The sequence below is a fragment of the Amphiura filiformis genome, chromosome 10 (assembly GCF_039555335.1).
Source record: "Amphiura filiformis chromosome 10, Afil_fr2py, whole genome shotgun sequence".
Classification (NCBI taxonomy): Eukaryota; Metazoa; Echinodermata; class Ophiuroidea; order Amphilepidida; family Amphiuridae; genus Amphiura; species Amphiura filiformis.
Genome location: NC_092637.1, coordinates 16,977,218 through 16,996,624, shown reverse-complemented (window position 1 = coordinate 16,996,624; position 19,407 = coordinate 16,977,218). Strand labels below are relative to the sequence as shown.

The 19,407-nt window shown below is 36.9% G+C and overlaps 1 protein-coding gene across 1 annotated transcript in view; it reads left to right on the top strand.

Annotated features, from left to right (window-relative positions):
- Positions 1 to 4,821, top strand: part of LOC140162575 (serine/threonine-protein kinase 4-like) — a 49,714-nt gene extending 44,893 nt beyond the window's left edge. The window contains 2 exon segments of the mRNA XM_072185834.1: positions 4,477 to 4,571; positions 4,573 to 4,821. Of these exon segments, the coding sequence (XP_072041935.1) occupies positions 4,477 to 4,571; positions 4,573 to 4,633 (156 nt within the window). The 3' untranslated portion in view covers positions 4,634 to 4,821.
- Positions 4,822 to 19,407: the final 14,586 nt, after the last annotated feature.

Sequence of the window (19,407 nt, the reverse complement as noted above, 5' to 3'; positions counted from 1 at the left end):
CTAAACGCGAATCCGCGCTGTCGCTGTTTCCATAAATATTAAAGTATACTTAAAAATAACATTCATAGTTCTTTGTTCACTAGCTGATAGCTTCGTAAGAAAAAACATTTTCTGTTCATTGGTAATTTGGGGGGGGTGTGAAAAGTTTGTGACATTTTAATAAAAATTATGAAAAAAAAACTTTTTTCAAAAAAAAAAAAAAAAGTTCTACAGTCACTGCTCACGAGATGGTCGGTCAGACAAGGACAAGCAAATATATTATTTTATTTGGCCTTAGCTAAACATCAACATTAATAACAGGAAATACCATTTTGTTGCCTACACTCATTATATATAGCTCCATATCTAGGTGGATGCCTGGCTTAAATCTAATGCAGTCAATAAGCTCAATCTAAATATAGTTAACACTTCATGATGTATCTAATAAACATGTTTGGAAAATATGGCAAGATATACCGTCACATGGGAGTGAATAATTTATATAGGACCCCATTTACACAGAGCCTGACGACTTTGAACTCAACTTTATTTGTGTGTAAACAGGGTTACTTCATTTTGAACTTGACTTCAGAAGTCAACTTCAAATGACGACCCAGAGCAACATTTTGTCAAATTCAATGTCGACTTCAAACTCAACTTTTGCAGTGTAGATTTATAGGTTAATAAATGCGTATCACTTGTTGGGAGTGAAATTGTACAAAATAATGCACGCGTACTGAGATGTTGATGCGTCTAATGCACAAGCCCCGAAGGGGGTGAGTGCATTAGATCTCAGTACAAGAAAAAAATCTTGTGATTTTTGCTATTTTTATAACAAAATTGTCACTAAAAATGTTAGAAAAGGCAAGCAAATATGAATCCACCTGCAAGAAAAATGAACGCGTCCGAAGCACCGTGCGTAGTACGCGGAGTGCGCGCCCGTGCAATTATACAATATTTATGCACGGTTAGTAATTTACTAACAGAGACTCTGATTGGTTCTCACTATCAAGGAGTGTGTATGATAACATTTAATCAGAAGTTGATTTCATATTGGTTATTTGAAGCATGTGATGGCATAAAAGTTGAATTCACAATTTTGAAGTCGACTACCTTGTAACCATCCCGTCAAGAAATAATTTATGCTAATCCTTAGTCGCACTCTAAATTCGATGTCGCAATTGAAGTCCACTTCTCTCTGTGTAAACGGGGTCTAGGACTGACATTTTCACACATTCCTACCACGCTTTCACACAGAAAGAAGGCAGGATTCCCCTCGGTAAGCGGGCGCCTCAGGAAAGCTCGGTCATAAAGCGGATGGATTATATGCATCAGTGATACACCCTGCCTTTTGAAGTGGTCTGGTGACAAGGATTATAATAAAAGTTTATCAAAGACTGGCAATTTTATTGATTGTTGAACTAATTGAACTAATCGGCTCATCGCACAACCCAGGAAAGCGCGCTCCTAATTTAAGTGGCTAATTGCAGTGTTATAATCACACAGGATTTTAACAAAAGAAGGCTAGCACAGGAAAGCTGTAGGATGGCGCACACCTTCCTGTGTAAGGGAATTTCAATATGAGCCCTTAGCTAGTCTATGTTAGCTTTAGTTTCGAGCCATGGCAATCCCAACCAATCAAATATCATTATCAATAGCTAATAGTGACCTACACTGATGCATATGTTTCGCACTGGTGCTCATGCCCGTAATTTGGACGTTGCGTTTGAAGGGAACTGGGCAAGTTGTAAGTCAGTGTTGGAAGAACTCTCATGAAACACTTGTTCAACATTTGTAATGGCATACATTATTGAACTCTATAATGCTAATGATTTAATTGCATGTATTGGACCCTGCCTACATGTAGTAACACAAATTTCACCTTCCTATCTGCAATAAGTTACATATAGCCCTTTTACCTCTGGAACAAACTACAAGTTCAATACAGGAAAGTCTGTATGTTGGGGGAGGGAGTTAAAAAGGCCAATTACGTTTGTGAAATATTGGTTAAAGTTGATCTTTTGTGGTTGGAATTTTCAATATTTCACACTTATGTTACAGGGAGGGAGAGGCGGTCACCCTTCTAATAAAAGCAATTTTGTTTATAGGTCATAGGGTGTCATCAAACTTTTGGGTTGTTCCCTTAGCCTGGAATTGTTTTGCATTAAAGTAAAAATGTAGGATATACAAATGTGACGGGATCTGATCCACTCAGACCAGAGTCGGAAATCATGGAAATTGAGTTATTACTAAGGTGCTGTAGTTTTGTCAAAATCTGTGATTTTGAATAAACCGCCGGAACCGTTGTTTTATTATTACGATAGAAATATTGGTCGAACGCGTATGTGTTGTTCATAACACAGTACTACGTACACGGCGTGCGGGACACACGGCCACGCCAGAGGATCGTACTGTATTACAACCGCCGGAGTAACATGCATTGGCGCTAGTAGTAAATTCCAATTTTCTTTGCTTTACCTCACTTGTTCGGCTCAAAATTAAAAGGGGACATATATCTGACCGCAAAAGCTAAAATTTTATGGAAAATAAATACTAATCTATTTTTAAAGAAATGTTATAATATAGCTCTAAGCTTTACTGATGTTGAAATCTGTTAGTCCCTGGCATACTTAGTTGCAAAGTTATGATATTTTTATTTTAGGCCGTATAAAATTAATGTTTTGGTTCTTGTCCAGAGGATTTTCATGAATTGATGAGGGAGGGAGGTTTTTTTCCAATGTAAAATTAGCATTGTTAGTAGTTTTCAGTCTTTTCCAACAGTGCTTGAGGAAAGGAGGAGGTCCTTTCTTTTTAATGTGAGATTCTGAGGGATAAACCCCCTAGAGTACCACAAAAAGTCTTGGAAGTGATCCATGTTCTCTAATAAACTTATTTATATATAAAGTTCCTAAGTATTCCGAAGTATTCAAAAATTTTGAAAAAAAAATCTGACAAATCCCAGAAATGGAGGAAGGAGGGGACAAGAACCAAAACATTTATTTTATACAACCTTATGTGCCAATTTTCTTATTTTTTGCTCTTTTTTTGCCTATTATCTCAATTTTATTATTGTTGACTTTAATAATTGGTCTGATTAGATAAACAACATATAGCATACTGAATTTTTATTTGTGAAGGTGGTATTTTGAATCTATTTGCTGCCGAAGGTACGGTTCTGTCTCACGCCAAGCAATTCCAAAAAGTTGACAGTCCTGCTTTATGGCACTTTTTGCCCAATATCCCATGCCTTGCCGTCTAGATTTTGAAGGCGAGTTGTCAATCGCTCGCCAGCATGATTCTACATGTAGGCAAGTGATCAAATACTCTCTAGTAGTATAATAGTAGTCAAATCACTCTCTCATTAATTCCAATATGAAACACTAATGACCATTGACCATATACACACTGCTGGACATGTTTACACCCTTTTTCATTTTCTGAAATTAGGCTAAGGCTAATGTTTTACAATAAATCGCATACCTTGAAGGTGCTGAAACTCAAAGGTAAAGACAATTTTGGGTGATTCGCAGCGAGCGATATTTAGTGTCTATGGCGAGTGGAAAATCGCTCAATAGAAATTGAGTTTGGTTGAGCTGTGGCGAGCGAGAGCAATTGCTGGCCTCAAACGGTAGTAAGACCTGATGTTCCAAGACAGATTGACACCACCAAAAAGGGTGTATCTGATATTTGCTTAAAAAGTTACCTTTTTCAGAGTCTTGGTTAGCAGCGACGTAGCTTGTGACACCATCACAGCGTCTTTATTCAGCGTAGTGTTTACAATCCTATGGTCACCTAACCACCAGTTGGGTGGTCAAGTGTCAGCAGATCATTGTAGATGGCGGGCAGGTCATATCCGGGCAGATGTATCTGATATTTACTTTGCTAACTGGGCTGCCAGGTTGGGATACTGCCAGGTCTGCATACAGGGAATGAATTGCACCATAAAGTAAAGGGACAAACTTGTATTCAGAGGATGGATTTGCCTTTCTTTTTTTCAAAACGATTGGGCCAGACTCCTCCATGAAATATTGCTGTGGAGGGATCACTACACTTCCTCAACAGCGAGTCTGTTACCTTCCCAGCATTGAATAAAGTTGGTACCTATTTGTACATCTGGGTGGGGAGATGCAAATTAGGGGTGAAGAGCTTGGCACTGCGGGGATACGAACCCACAATCTTGAGTTACCTCGTGATTATGAGTCAAAGTCATAGACCACTGCGCCATTATGCCCCCTTCACTAGGATCCACAACATGCTCATCTATCAAGGCACAGTTCTTTAACCCCAATACATTTGTACATTCATTGAATGACCTTTGAAAATTTTAGTACGAAAACTCATACTCTGCAATCTGAAGCCAAATTTTGCACTATGATTGTTTCATTGTGGCACTGCCACTAGAATGAGGCCATTGTGGTCCATAGTGCTTGCATCATGCTTGTGTCCAAATATGTGTGAAACTAACGCTATATTCTGTTTGTGTTTTATTCGTTGCAGTTGAGAAGATTAACATATGAGGAGCTCCAGTCTCGCCTAGCTGCATTAGATCCTGCCATGGAAAGGGAAATCGAAGAACTTAGAAAAGATATCAGGAAAAGCGAAACCTATCGTGGATGCAATGGAAGTGAAACGAAAACGACAGCAAACATTCTAACGCAGGACTAAATTTTGTGTCTTCTTTTGGCGATGCAGAGGGTTTTCTCTGATTGGACGATTTGAATTTGGAGGAAACTATAGGGCTGACTGCAATGCTTTTTATTATCACTGCAATGTTCAGTAGTTTGTATATGCATGTTTGATTGGGTCAAAGGTCACTGAGGTATGTACATGTATAAGATGAGTCTGAAACTATTATATGTACACTTCAAAATTCCTATTGTGGTCGCCTGCACAGGTACACAGTCGCCAGGGTACTTGACAGGTACACACAGAGTACCTACACAGGTACCCTGCTGCTACTGCACATGACCCACCAGCAGAGTACCTGTGTAGGTACTCTGTGTGTACCTACCAGATACCTTGGCAGTGGTGTACCTGTGCAAATGGCTGCAATAGGAATCTTGTAATGTAACTTGGTGATCTTTGACTCTCATGTGTATGTAAAACAAGCAACTGACAGATTATTGAATGAAGTATGCATCGTGTGTTGCTGCAATTTTTTATTACTTTTATCTGAAAAAAAACCGAGATGGGAATATTGATGAAAAAGACAATCATGTGAGGAAGAAATCTGGTTTACTTTTGTCCTGATGGTGGATCTCTTCGGCCATACCTGACAACCACTCCAGTCTCTGGCCTAATATGAGGTCAAAGGTCATCATTCCAGCCAGCTCGTCCAATCCCGATGAATGAAGCAAGTGGAACAGGTTGTGTGTGTTTCTAGAAACTTTTTTATTTAAATTTAAGGATTGATACTTACTAGGTAGTCTTTTCAATGTTGAAATCTGTTAGATTTTTTGTGTAATTTATATTCTATTAAGTCTCTTTTTGTTTGATTTCTTTGCTTATTTTCTATTATTTTCTTTGATTTTTGACTTTTTACCTCACACATTTATCAGCCTAATCCTTGAAATTATGAAGATGGAATTGTTAGTTATATATATATACAAGAAACTGCACCTTAGAATAAGTGGGCTGTTGTATATGTAGTTGAAATCTATACACCCCTGTGGAAGACATGACCTTAATCTTCTACACAGGGGTGTGAATTGCAAATGGGGTTACTGAATGAATGACTCCATTCGAAATCTACACCCCCTGTTTGGGAGATAAAGGTTATGTCTTCCATAGGGGGTGTATGGATTTCAACTGGGATAGCCAACTATCCCAGTAAATTCAAGGGATGTGTTTTTCTTCATGATTTTATTGCACATAAATTGTAGCATACACATACGTTTGACTTCATTTGTCAAAATTTCAGCATTGCCAGTATATAGTAGACGTGAGTGAATTGATCTGATCATATTTAGTATCAATTATTAATGTAGATTGCAAATTGAGTGTGCTATGTTAGTTGATGGTGTATCATAATGAAATATGCAGGCAATGCTGAAAATGATATTAGTAGGAAACACCATTGGGCTATTCCAGTTACAATCCACACTACCCCTGTGGAAGATTTTGGGAATATCTTTCACAGGGGGAGTATGAATTTCAAATGGAATGAACAAATTAGGCTACTCCATTTGGATTTCATGTACCCTCTGAGAAAGATTCAACCTGAATCTTCCACAGAGGGAGGGTGAGTTTCAAATCGACTTGGTTAATATGCTGATTCCATTTGAAATTCATACTCCTCCTGTAGAAGATAGTTTTAAAATCTTCCACAGGGGTAGTGTGGATTTTGAATGGAATAGGCCATTGTGGTATTGCAATGTCAAATTCCCAATAAACCTTATTCCAGGGATATTCCCATGTTCGCATTTAACCTTGAGTTTTATGCATTGACCATTTAGGTGTATCCCAGGAGTTTTCAGTTTTAAAACTGAATTTTTTTTTGTCAAAATTTCTGCAACTTTATTTAATTTAAGCCTGTTTTTGGTACTTTTTGCCCAATTTCACATGCATTTTCAGGTTTTTTTAGGAAAGTGCAGTCTCATGCCTGGTATTATGAATGCCTAAATACAAATCAAGCTAAAACAATGTCGTCATAGATTAATAATATACAGACTTTCCACGAACAGGCAAAGTCTCTGTGCTTTGCACTGAGAATTCTCGCATATTCATGAGGGCCAATCGCTCGAACACCTGTGTCTAGTAATTTGTGCCTTCACCATTTGTGGCTATCATAGAGCTGTATTAGGGTTTATTATCAGCTCTATATGGTGTCTATAAGTTTAGGCAACAGATGTCAAGAGTGTGCTTTAAAAAAATATGCAGTAACAGATGCAGAACGGGTGTAACTTTGTGTGTGTGCTACTTTGAGGGATTGGCCCTCATTAATAGATGATGCTGGACTTTGCCTGTTGGTGATTGGTCTGTAAATTATTAGTCTATGCTAATATTAGGTAATAATTTTATATCTTGAATAGTAGAAAGAAGAAAGAAATGGACTATTCCAGTTGAAATCCAGACACCCCCTATGGAAGATGTGACCTTATTCTTCCACACAGGGTGTGTAGATTTCAGATGGATTTGCTCATTCAGGTAACCCCTATTTGAAATTCCCACTCTCTGTGGAAGATTAAGGTTATGTCTTCCATAGGGTGTGTGGATTTCAACTGGAATAGCCCGTTAGGCAGCTATAGGACATGAAGTTGTGCAATCAGTGCAGACTTTAAAAAAACTATGCAGTGAAAAAAAATGCTGGAGTCGGGGAAATATTCTGGACATTTTTTCTCTATTGAAATGTCTTTTTGAAACATAATAGAATATGAAAGTTACAGTAATTCAAAAACCTTTTACTCTGGAAGGATTGGGTTTTTTTTTGTTGAAAAGTTTATTTTATCAACCATGAATCCAATGTCGAAACAGAGGAATCAGTGATAAAAATGTATAAACAAATTTAAATAGCTAGTCCTGCCACACATTTTGTCTCTAAAAGGTTATTAAATAATCTATGAAAAAGGTATGTACTTAGAGCTTCCAGAAAAGATGAGAAAAGACATTTTTTTATGCCAGATATTGCTTATTACCGTATTTAAGGCACAACTCTTACTCTGTCAAGCTCTTACACAAGGTTCTGCTCTTGCACTGCCCTCTGTTTTTCAATCGGAGTATCTGCAATATCACTATGGACCACAATGGCCTCATCCCAACAACCTCGATTAAACACTGGTAGTGAAAAATTAGACGTCAAGTTGCCGAGTATGAGTTTTTGTACTCAATTTTTCAAAAGTCATTCAATGAGTGTACAAGTGTATTGGGGTTAAAGAACTGCCCTGATAGATGAGCATGTTGTGGATCCTAGTGTATACTGTGCAAACTCCTGTTAACAGGGTATCTTGCACAGGAGTGGTGCCTCTCATAATTTTAGTTGAGGATTATGCTTTATGTAACAAGAAGTGTCCTTCCTATTCATGAAAATAGTTGTCATGGCTTTTAAAAACAACGTGAACATGTTTAAAGCAAAACCCATTGTGTAACCTCTTGGCAATTTTGTTTTAAACATGTTCAAGGGCCACAAGGAGGTTTTTCCTGCCCAACGACAATATAAAACGAAGAGGATAATTGAACAATGAATTGATAATGAAACAAAGTAATCAATTTTGTATTTATTTTAATCCCAAGCTTTGTAATCTGTGTACATACATGTATGATAATGATAACAAAGTGATTTAATAGGGTTTTTGTGCTATGGTAATTTATTTCATACAAAGCCATGTTTTTGTACCCCATGGCCTACATCTGAAGTGCTTCTTTGCTATGGAATACTAGTGGTTTTGAGAATTTGAGAAAGTTTTGAATTCCGACAATTATTGATATCATTTGAGTGTCAAGATTTGATTGCGACATATCAATATCAGACAAAGACTCGATGACAGCGCTAGTGAGTACCTACAGGGTACCAGAGAATAAAGGAAGAGTACCCATGGAGTAGCTCACTTGTGATACATGAGCATCATGTACATGTAGGATGCTGGTTGTGTACAGTAATCCAGTGACATGAATTAGTAGAATATTTTAATTTGCATGCTTTGCACTGTTTTCTAGTACAAAGTACGACATAGGTTGTTTTATTGTACACATGCCCCTACACAGTTTACAAAACTCTGCTCTGTTCTCTGATAGTGATGATAGCAAGATCATTATGTATAGATGTACAGAAGATGAAATGAAGAATGTATTTGTTCCATTAACCACTCATGGCACTTATGAAAGTCATTTTGGATCCTGCATTGTGTAGTTGGATCCTACACACAATGATGGAGGATCTTGTAAAGTAAAGTCACTGGGTGGTCGCTTATACTATAGGGGCATGGGCGGTTAATGGAACGAATACAACAAACATCTTTGTCAGTGTGCCCAAGACAGTGTTGGTAAAGACTTCTTAAATCTGTCAAATATCACATGTCCCCAAGTCATAGGTTGTTTTGCTGTGCACATGCACCTACCTACACAGTTTACCAAACTCTGTTCTCTAATAGTGAGGATAGCAAGATTAATGTATAGATGTACAGAAGATGAACTGAAGAATGTATAGTTTTATAATAGTTGCAATGTTGTTACTACTTTTCTGTGAGAGTGGACGGCATGCATGTTGTTTGCATTCACATAGAGATCTTATATGTGGATGGCGTAACAGCATAGAATTACACGCTCAAATGTAATGTCCTAAAATATGCTATTTCACCGCATGTCTACATACACTACCAGGTAGTGGCATAGCGTGGGTTATCATATTAGGGGGGGCGCCGACCATGATTGACAGGGGGTACATGGATTTCATCTGGATAGCCTATTTTACATGTGGTCATGTATCATCTGCTTGTCCTCCAACATGGCTGGTGTTAGTAAACAATGTAGGAGTTACGGGCTGTCTATAACACTTAAACTCTCACAATTACTGAACACTGTTGTACTAATTGAAGGGAAATAGCAATACATTTGATTAATAAAATCATTGATTTTGGCAATTAAATTTATTATGTATGTGCAAGAATTCTAACTATGAGTGAGTGATCGAGAGAATAGGAGAATGTGAGTGTGATGTAGTGATAGGGAAAAGAATGTTAACTAAAAGTATGTTATAATGATGTATATTCATGTAGAAGTAAATGTGAATAGAAAGCTTATTAAACTTGTACCTACCAAAATTTAATACACTCACCGGAGCACTTTGACCAACTTAACTGGCGTCTGCAGCGGATGTTATTGCTCTGAATATAAGTTGTTGCTAGTGATGTTGGGACATCTCAGATGACGTCACAGGTGATGATGTCAGACAAGAAAGACATAAGCTTGAAAATAGGCTAACACTGAACATAAATCCAAAGTGTTCAGTTCCTGATCAGCAATTAAGAAGCATATTGACAGGAGCAGAGGATGCCAGATTGATTGGCAAAGTGTACAGGTGTAGGAGAGGGAGTCCAAGGACCTGGAAGCGGTTCATATAAAACTAGTAAAAGACCCCGACTGAATTGTGACAAAGGGTTTGGCCATACCCTATATAACCTCCTGACCCCCCCCACTAATCAAGGAGGTGCCATGTTGTTTGACGTCATCTACATTTGTGACGTCATCTGAGGTATCCCAACATCACTAGCAACAACATATCTTCCAAGCAATACCATCTGCTGAAGACCTGGTTGCACACGTGAATGCGCTCCGGTGAGTGTATCAAATTTTGGTAGCGCAGAAGTTTAATTTGCTTTCTATTTAAAAGAATGTTAACTATCAGAGTTATAAGAAATAGTTAATGACATGCTTTAAGGGTAGATAATATTTTATTTACAAAAAATGTCCTTATAACAATAATTTTTAGTTGATGATTGACACTATGTTCTAACCCAATGCAGAATTGGTAGAAGTAATTGATGACTTTGTCATTGAACAAAGTTGTACCCTTATAATTTGCTGAAAGTCATAGTGACTATGACATACATGATTGTGTAATTATACGAGTGATTAGAAAAGTTATAATTTATTAGACTCATGCACAAGGCATACTGTACTTGTTATGATGGTCAAAATCATACAAAAATGTAGGACTGACTAACCTGTCCAAAATTTTTGAGTTGTCGAATTTTGATTAAAACACCTTAATCTTAAAGACGTCCAAAATCTTAATATGGAAGGCTCAGTGCAACAAAGCCTTATTCTCCAATAGCTCCACTGGGTGATGATGTGTATAAATGCAATCATGCTTATGAAAGATATTACCCAGGGGGCTTCAGGAGATGAGTCTTTGTTGCACTGAGCCTTTGATATATGTGATGTGATCAAGCAAACTCAGTCAAAACTCGGAAATATTGATTTTGAGATATTGGAAACTCTTTAACTGCTCATATCTTTTGAATTGGTTGTCCAAATTCAATGGTTCTACAAAATATAGCTTTGCAAATGTTGTTTACAATCCTATAAGAAACTGAAAATTGAATATGTCTGACTTCAGACTGGTTTTGCTTGATCACACCACATATATGTTTCTGCTTGTCGACATTGCTTTCGCTAGATTTCATTCAAAATCAGTTGATGTAAGTTATGATAATGTTTTTATAACATTACATGACAGATATTTATGATTGGAAGGTATGGCACATAAAGAATACCAGTGGCATTATGATGGGCTATTATAGTCTTGGGGAATCCATCCACAATCCCTGTCAAAGTTGTTGGAACACTTTAACCCCATGAGAACTACCTGTCGATTGGCCAAAAAGAAGTTTTCATTATCAATTGGACCAATCAGCAACATTGTTAGATTAATTTCACCACACAAAAAAGTGGGGTGAATTATTTGCAAAGCTCTATTCTGATTGGTAATTACAGTTACGATATCATGTAATTGACCAATCAGAGGCAATGTTAGATCGGCAGGTAGTGCTCAGGGGGTTAACATGGGTACTTCAAATATGCCACCCCAATCAGTGTTGGCAATTGTTTTTTGGTCATGCACCCCTAGAGACATCGAACATTAATTGGTGGGCAGGGGGAGGGTTTGTAGTAGTAGGAAACGGTTCAGACTTCACAGCAAAGAAAGCAAAATTTGAGTATATCAAGTATAACGGAAATAAGGTTTGAAACAATCCTACGTTGACACAAATGTTCCAACTACTTATGACTGGGATTACAAGTCACAGCAATGGTCTATTCCATTTAAAATTCACACACCCTTTGTGGAAGATTTCACTGCTTTCTCAATTCCAGTTGCTATCTCAATTCCAGTTGCTTCCTATGATCGTATGTGTCATTGGCCCCTGAACATGCTTACAGCAAAACCTCCTATGTAACTGGTTGGCAGTTTTGTTTTAAACATGTTCAGGGGCCACAAACAATTCATGCCCAATGATGGTTTGCAAATTTTATGTTAAATATTTCTGTTAAAATTTGTTGAAATTTGTAAAATCCAGTTGAATTTGGCATAAAATTTTACAATTTTTGGTTGGAATTCCAAAACCTTCCACACCTTTTTACACTTTTTATGGATGAAAATGGTTGGATCTGGAGTAATTTAAACTGTTGAATTTGGTCGGAATTCCAAAATCTTCCTCAAGTGGGTGTGGATTTTAAATTGAAAAGCCCAAGCTATGAAACTTGGTTATTATCTGATGAGAAGGAAAAATATGGAGACAAATAATTGTTCATTGTATTATTATTATGTATTATTTGTATAAAACTTACAAATGAGATGAATTTTAGCTATAACATGTTTCTTTTCAAATGTTATGTTGTCTGATGATTTTGTTTGAATACTGTAGGGCCGCGTAGAAAATTCCTGAAAAATGGCACTCATCTACGCATATCCAAGACAGGGCAGTGTCTCCAGAAAAAGGGGAGGGGCTTCTATTTTTTGGTCACCATGGCACTCTACTTTGATGTACATGCCTGTCATTAGGGAAGAGTCGAATATACCCGATGACCCTTTCTTTAGGTTCGCCTATCCAGTGATCCCCTTTCTTATGTAGAATTTATCATCAAAATGCCATAACTTAATGTGGAAATGTTCAAATTCTCTTATTTAAGCATATTAGTATTGTTAATTTGACAAATTTGAAACAAACAAAATAGAATTTTACTTCATATTGTTCAAGCAATTGTACCTGATGACCCTTTTTTTTAATTTCATAAAAATTGTATACCCAATGACCCCTTAGTTTCATTTGTTATATCCCCAATGACCCCTGTTTTTAAAAACAACATTAGGCCCCTATATTCCTGTCACTTCTATAAAGTAAGTTGAGTTCCCCCCCACATCTCTACAAGGGTGTGGATTACAAATAGAATGGCCCATTTTTAGTTGGGATTTCCTGCACTGCTTAATAGGACATTCATCATTTAGGTAAAATTCTTGCTTGAAACAAAACCTGTGATGTTACAAATAAATATTGTAAGAGTGAGAATTTGATGCCATAACTACATTTGTTAGATTGTATTGCTTTATAGAAGGCCAAAAAAAATGTGTTGCCCTCAAGTGGGAAAATGGAAAATTGGGTGAGTCGGTCGGTTGATTTTTTTTTTTAATCTCCAGTTTTTGAAAAATCCCCACAAATATTAAATAATGCTTCTTGCATTAGGGACATTTTGTCAATTCTGACTACTGGATACTTGTTAGATAATCAATTTAAGACTAGTCTTTCAATAAAATAATAATTTTAAGTGAAAAACAATGATTCTTTTTAACATATAATTTATGTAAAAAATCAGCTTTAAAAAAAGTTGAGATCAGTCGCTGAGGGCAACACAACTAATTTTTTTGTGCCTAATTTAGGGAGTAAGCCAAGAGATGGATGAATCCTGATGATTTGAAATCCACACTCCCCTTGTGGAAGATTTCGATATAGTCTTCCACAGAGGGTGTATGTGTTTCAAGTGGAACAGACAATTGGATAACTTCCATTTGAAATACTCACTCCAGTTGTGGAAGATATAGGTAAAGCCCTATTTAGGAGAATAATGGCTTCAAAATAATTAAGGGATCTAAAATGGCGTTTATTGCGTTTCGACGAGTATTTTTGTGGGACATGAGAGCCCCTCGGACCTATCGAATTGCATTCTGAATACTGAAGCATGTCTTTCTGATATCAAATAATTTTCATTTTTGAAAATCACAATATAATACAAATTTTATGACAAATTATAAAAATTTGATATTTTTCCAATTTTTGATATATAACAGTCCTCGAGTAAATTATATAAATCTAATGATATATTCTTAAAGTGTATGTAGCAGGGAGGAAAAGCCGACGGTCAATTGAAAATTTTGACCTTTCATATTGAAGATATGGATTTTTTTTTTCCCAAAAAGGCCTAATTTTTTTGGTGTTTTGGGAAAAAATCCATATCTTCAATACTGAAAGGTCAACATTTTCAATTGATCGTCGGCTTTTCATCCCACCTACATACACTTTAAGTATAAATCATCAGATTTATAAAGTTTACTTCAAGTACTGTTAAATATCAAAAATATCAATTTTAATGATTTGCCATAAAATGTGTATTAAATTGTGAATTTCAAAAAATAAAAATTATTTGATATCAGAATGACATTCTTCGTATTCATAATGCAATTCGGTATGTCTGATGTGCTCTGATGTCCCAAAATAAATACTGTCCAAACGTTCATACCCCAGCCCTTAACCTTAGCCAATTAATTACTGAACATGTTCAATTCAATTTGAAAAATTTACTCCCTCTGTGGAAGACTTTTTTTAAATCTTCCACAGGGGGATGACAGATTTCAAATGGAATAGTCCAATGTAACTGGTTTTGTTATAAAATTAATACCCTTGCTCCCTATTTTGTAAGGGAACCAAAAGTGGAGCAAAAATAGCATCAATATTATTATAGAAAATATGAGAAACCTTTTCATCCGCTTCATTTATGTGATCACATGAAAGCGTTGATCCATGGCTTATTATCCCCGCCAAACAAAGTTTGGAAAGGGGACTGGCTGTATGTCTGTATGTAGGGGTGGGGCCGGGAGTGTGTGTGTGCACAAAATGTTAACCTTCTGCAAAAAATGTTAACCCTTGGCTTCTTTTGTTGATTTCTCCCAGATGATTTGATGGACTCAGTGGGACTTGGAGATTTGAACAATTACTCACTTTGTGGTCAATTGTGAAATATTAATGACGTCCATTTGCATTTGTGTTTTTACAAATAATAAGATATGATTGGATCGCATGCATCGCATATATTCATGTAGTCCGTGGTTGCTCAGACTTAGGGATTATCGCTTCATACGGAGTGGAGAAGGCTATATGAATTAAGCTAATATTCATGAGGTTGTGAATAGGTTATCATGACCTGATGGAGTTGGAGACACATGTGACAAAGCTCAACCACTAATATAGGGACCAGCTGCACCTTTACTGTTGGTGTACTGTGATAACCAATGGCATACTATTAGAAATACTATAACTTTTATGAATATCCATCCAGAAAGCCTACTTATTTGCAATGTTATTACTCCAATTAAAGGTAAATGAAAATATTTGAAATTATGAAACATTTCTTGTACAGTTTACTGACCATGTTCACTGAACAGTGTTCAGCCTTTGTTTTTTCGTTTTTGTATAAAACAATAGAGATTAATACATACTGAGAATTTGCCAATTGTTTGACAATAGGACGTTATAACACTTATCTACTAGACTGTCATTATAGCTATCTGTGTGGGAGGCCTAGGCTTCCGTTAATTGGCCAATAGCATGCACAAATGCAATTGGGTTGGTCTATACATAGCTAGATAACTCTTGCTTGATGTATCTTAGAGATGAGGTACTCTGTGGTACCCAGACGACGGACGATTTTATTCAATGTGGTAACAGCCAAAAGCGTAAACAAAACAGACAATATGACGGCAACACTGCCTGCACGTTGGACGCAATTATTTTTTCCCGAGCCAAGATGCGTTTTTAGCTCTATTGGCCCCATTACAGAAAAAAAATGCACAAAATATATTTCCCAGTGCAATGTATACATTTTCACATGAAAATAAATAATTTTAGATTCAAAGAAAAAAGAAGAAGAACATTTTTCAACCATTGCCGGAGGTGGGAATCGATCTCAGGACCCTCTGCGTGGGAGGCGAGACTCTTAACCATTACACCACATAGTCGTATTGTTTACACGTGCGGGAATTTTCAGTATTATATCGTAACATATTGTGCGTTATTCATACAAAAAATTCAAATAAACAGTACTTACAATGAGGTTCACTGGCGAACCTCGACGGATTTAGACTGATAAAATAGTGCTTGAAAACATGCATACACTTTTGAAATTATTTGAGACATTTTTGTGTTAACGTGTAAAACCAATGACGACGTCAAAATTCAGTCAATCTTGACCGGCCCCCCCCCTGGTGGTACCCAATCTTTGGTACCTTAAAAATGCCTACCTGTGTCAGTGCTCCTGCGTGTATACTGTATAGCGGGATAGTTAGTCGACTTTTGTTCTAATTTGAGAATAATTGATGGACAATCATAGGCGTCAATTTGGGGGGGGGGGCACATGGGGGACATGTCCCCTCAGCAAAACGACCCACTTTTTATTCTTTTCAGCCACTTTTCGAAAATTTCGGCCGATTGCCACCCCCACATTTCAAGCTGGATTGGCACTTATGCGGATAATAGTGCTCATGGTGGGATAGGGTAGCAATCGAAGCATGTTTACGAATGAAAAGTAGGAGCTCCCAACAAAACACAAGTGCCCCAATGTTAAAATCTATCAACTTGGCTGTTGAAAACCTGGGGGAAATCTATGTAGCTATAGACGAATCCATCCTACATGAAATGATGCAGCCTTGGCGTGGATTTTTAAACTGCATTCCATCACCCATGTTACTAGACTAAAGAATGACAAATATTTGCAACACAATGTAATATAAGATTGATTTTTAAATGGCTTTTATCCACCCAGTTGGGCAGTCATAACACCAGTCCGGATGGGATCTAGTAATGACCAAATGAATTCTGACCATCACTTGGCTCGTCGGATATAGAGATGCCTTTTTTGGTGACAAGCAAGCTAATTTTGCATCCTCAAATGTGGACCTCCACCATTTCTGGTCAATGTTGTAAGGAACTTGGCTGTGTATAATATGACCCACTGTTTTGGAGATAACCAGATTTCAAATATCAAAAATATAGTATAATGTTACAGGATATCCTTTGTCTTAGTTTGCAAACAAAGAAAGTGACACCCTATATACTGGTATAATGCGATGCCAAATCAGTTGGTGTTAACACACTGTACTTTTCATCATTGATATTGATATTATTATTCTTCCTGTCCAAGATATGATCTTGCTGAAAACAAAGACTTAGATAGTCTATGCTGAAAACAATGAAAATACATTTATTAGGACTTTGAGCTCTCACTTTCTCTTTGTCCTCTTTCACTTTCTGTATTTACTCTTCTCTAATTACTTGTCTATCTTTCTCTCGCTCAGACTTTCTGTCTCCTCTCTCGCTCTCTATTTGCTCTTCTCTTTTTTCCTTGAAAAGTTTCATCTGTAGGATTATTTGTTACAATTATTTTATTTTTGCTAGGCAAATCCAGAGAATAAAACCTAACGTTTCTTAGCTTTCGATAGCAGGGTATGCCATCTTGATCACAGGTGCTTTGCAGACTCACTGCATCTCCCGCGGGAACTGGTAGTCTTGTCCTACGATATGATGTGTGCTGAATCAGTGTTTGCACATCCGCCATCGGCGATGTGCATTCTTTTTACCGCGTTCTTAAGTTAGGCGTGCAGCCTAACTTATTTCTTTCTTGTGCTTTCTTTCTTTAAGTTAGGCGTGCAGCCTAACTTATTTCTTTCTTGTGCTTTCTTTCTTTCTTTCTTTCTTTCTTTCTTCTTTCTCACAATTTGCTTCTTCTGCCACATCCTTGATCGGATTTCGACCAAACTCGGTCACAAGCAGTATTGGGTAGCTGGCTACAAAAGTTATGTGTTGTTTAATGTCAGAGGTCATCCAAGGGGTCACAGGGGAACAAAAAAGGTCATTTTAACCGAAAATGCTCCGATTGAGCTGAAATTTAAATGCAATGATCCTTATGACATTCTAAACATGTTTCAAATATTTTAAAATTTATTTAATATCATTAAGGGGCCCATAAAGGGGTCAAAGGTCAAGTTTATCAAAATGCTCCAATTGAGCTGAAATTTAAATGCAATGATCCTTATGACATTTGAAACATTTAAAAAATATTTTAAAATTCATTTAAGGTCATTAAGGGGTCATAAAGGGGTCAAAGGTCAAGTTTTTTAAAATGCTCCAATTGAGCTGAAATTTCAATGCAATGGTCCTTATGACATTCTTAACATTTAAAAACATTTTAAAATGCATTTAAGGTCATTAAGGGGTCATAAAGGGGTCAAAGGTCAAGTGTTCCAAAATGCTCCAATTGAGCTGAAATTTGAATGCAATGATCCTTATGACATTCTAAACATGTTGAAAATATTTTAAAATTCATTTAAGGTCATTAAGGGGCAATAAAGGGGTCAAAGGTCAAGTTTTCAAAATGCTTCAATTGAGCTGAAATTTAAATGCAATGATCCTTATGACATTCTTAAGATGTTTTAAATATTTTAAAATTCATTTAAGGTCATTAAGGGGGCATACAGAGGTCAAAGGTCAAGTTAATACTATCCAGCACAGTGTTGCTGCTTGATCAGATCGTCACAGTCATCCGCCTAACTTACCTTGTGCCCTTGCAAAGGGCACAGTTGCTCTAGTTACCTAGCCGGGACACCGGCTAGGTCTTGTGATGCTATCGGATCTTTCTTTCTTCTTCTGGCAACAAATTCAAAATGCTTCTTCTCCTACATGTTACATCCTACAATGACGTCATTTGCACATATGCATCGGCTATATCCAGTGTCTATAGGATGTTCACAAATTTGGGGTCAAAGGTCATTAAGGGGTCATTTCCGGTATAAAACCAAATATCTTCAAAATGCATCTTCTCCTACATGTTACATCCTACAATGACGTCACTTGCACATATGCATTGGCTATATCCAGTGCCTATAAATTATTCACAGAATTTGGGTCAAAGGTCATTAAGGGGTCATTTCCGGTCTGAAAGCTAAAAATATTCAAAAAATCACTGTTTTACAAATTACATAGCAGAGTGTTGTCTTTAGCACACATGCATTGCTACCAACCAGGGTCTTTGGGGTGTCTACAGTTTTGGGGTCAAAGGTCATTAAGGGGTCGCTTCCGGTCAAAAACCACAAATCATCAAATATGTTAATTTTTTTTTATCTCAAAACATAACCAGACCAGAGTTGCATTAACTTCATATATGCATTAGTGTTACCTGATGTGTGCACGGTATTTTTATTTTTCTGGTCAAAGGTCATTTAGACGTCATTTCCGGTTTTAAGCTAAATAAGTTCAAGAATTTTTATCTCCATAACTAAGCATAGTAGATTTTTTTTATATAAACTGTAACAACACATTTTCGTGGTGTATATGAGGTTTTTTTGTATTGGGGTCAAAGGTCATTAAGGAGGTCAAAACGTCAAATTTGCAAAAAAATGTTTAAAACTACGGAAAAGTAGCTGTATCTCAGCCTATGGAAGACGGATAAAGCCCCTACATGCTACAGTGATGCACCATTAATGGTATGAGATGTCCATAAACTTTAAGACTGGCATTTCCGGCTCCGGCTAGGTCCAGATCTGTAACCAGATCTAGTTCTTTCTTTCTTTCTTTCTTCTTTCTCACAATTTGCTTCTTCTGCCACATCCTTGATCGGATTTCGACCAAACTCGGTCAAAAGCAGTATTGGGTAGCTGGCTACAAAAGTTAT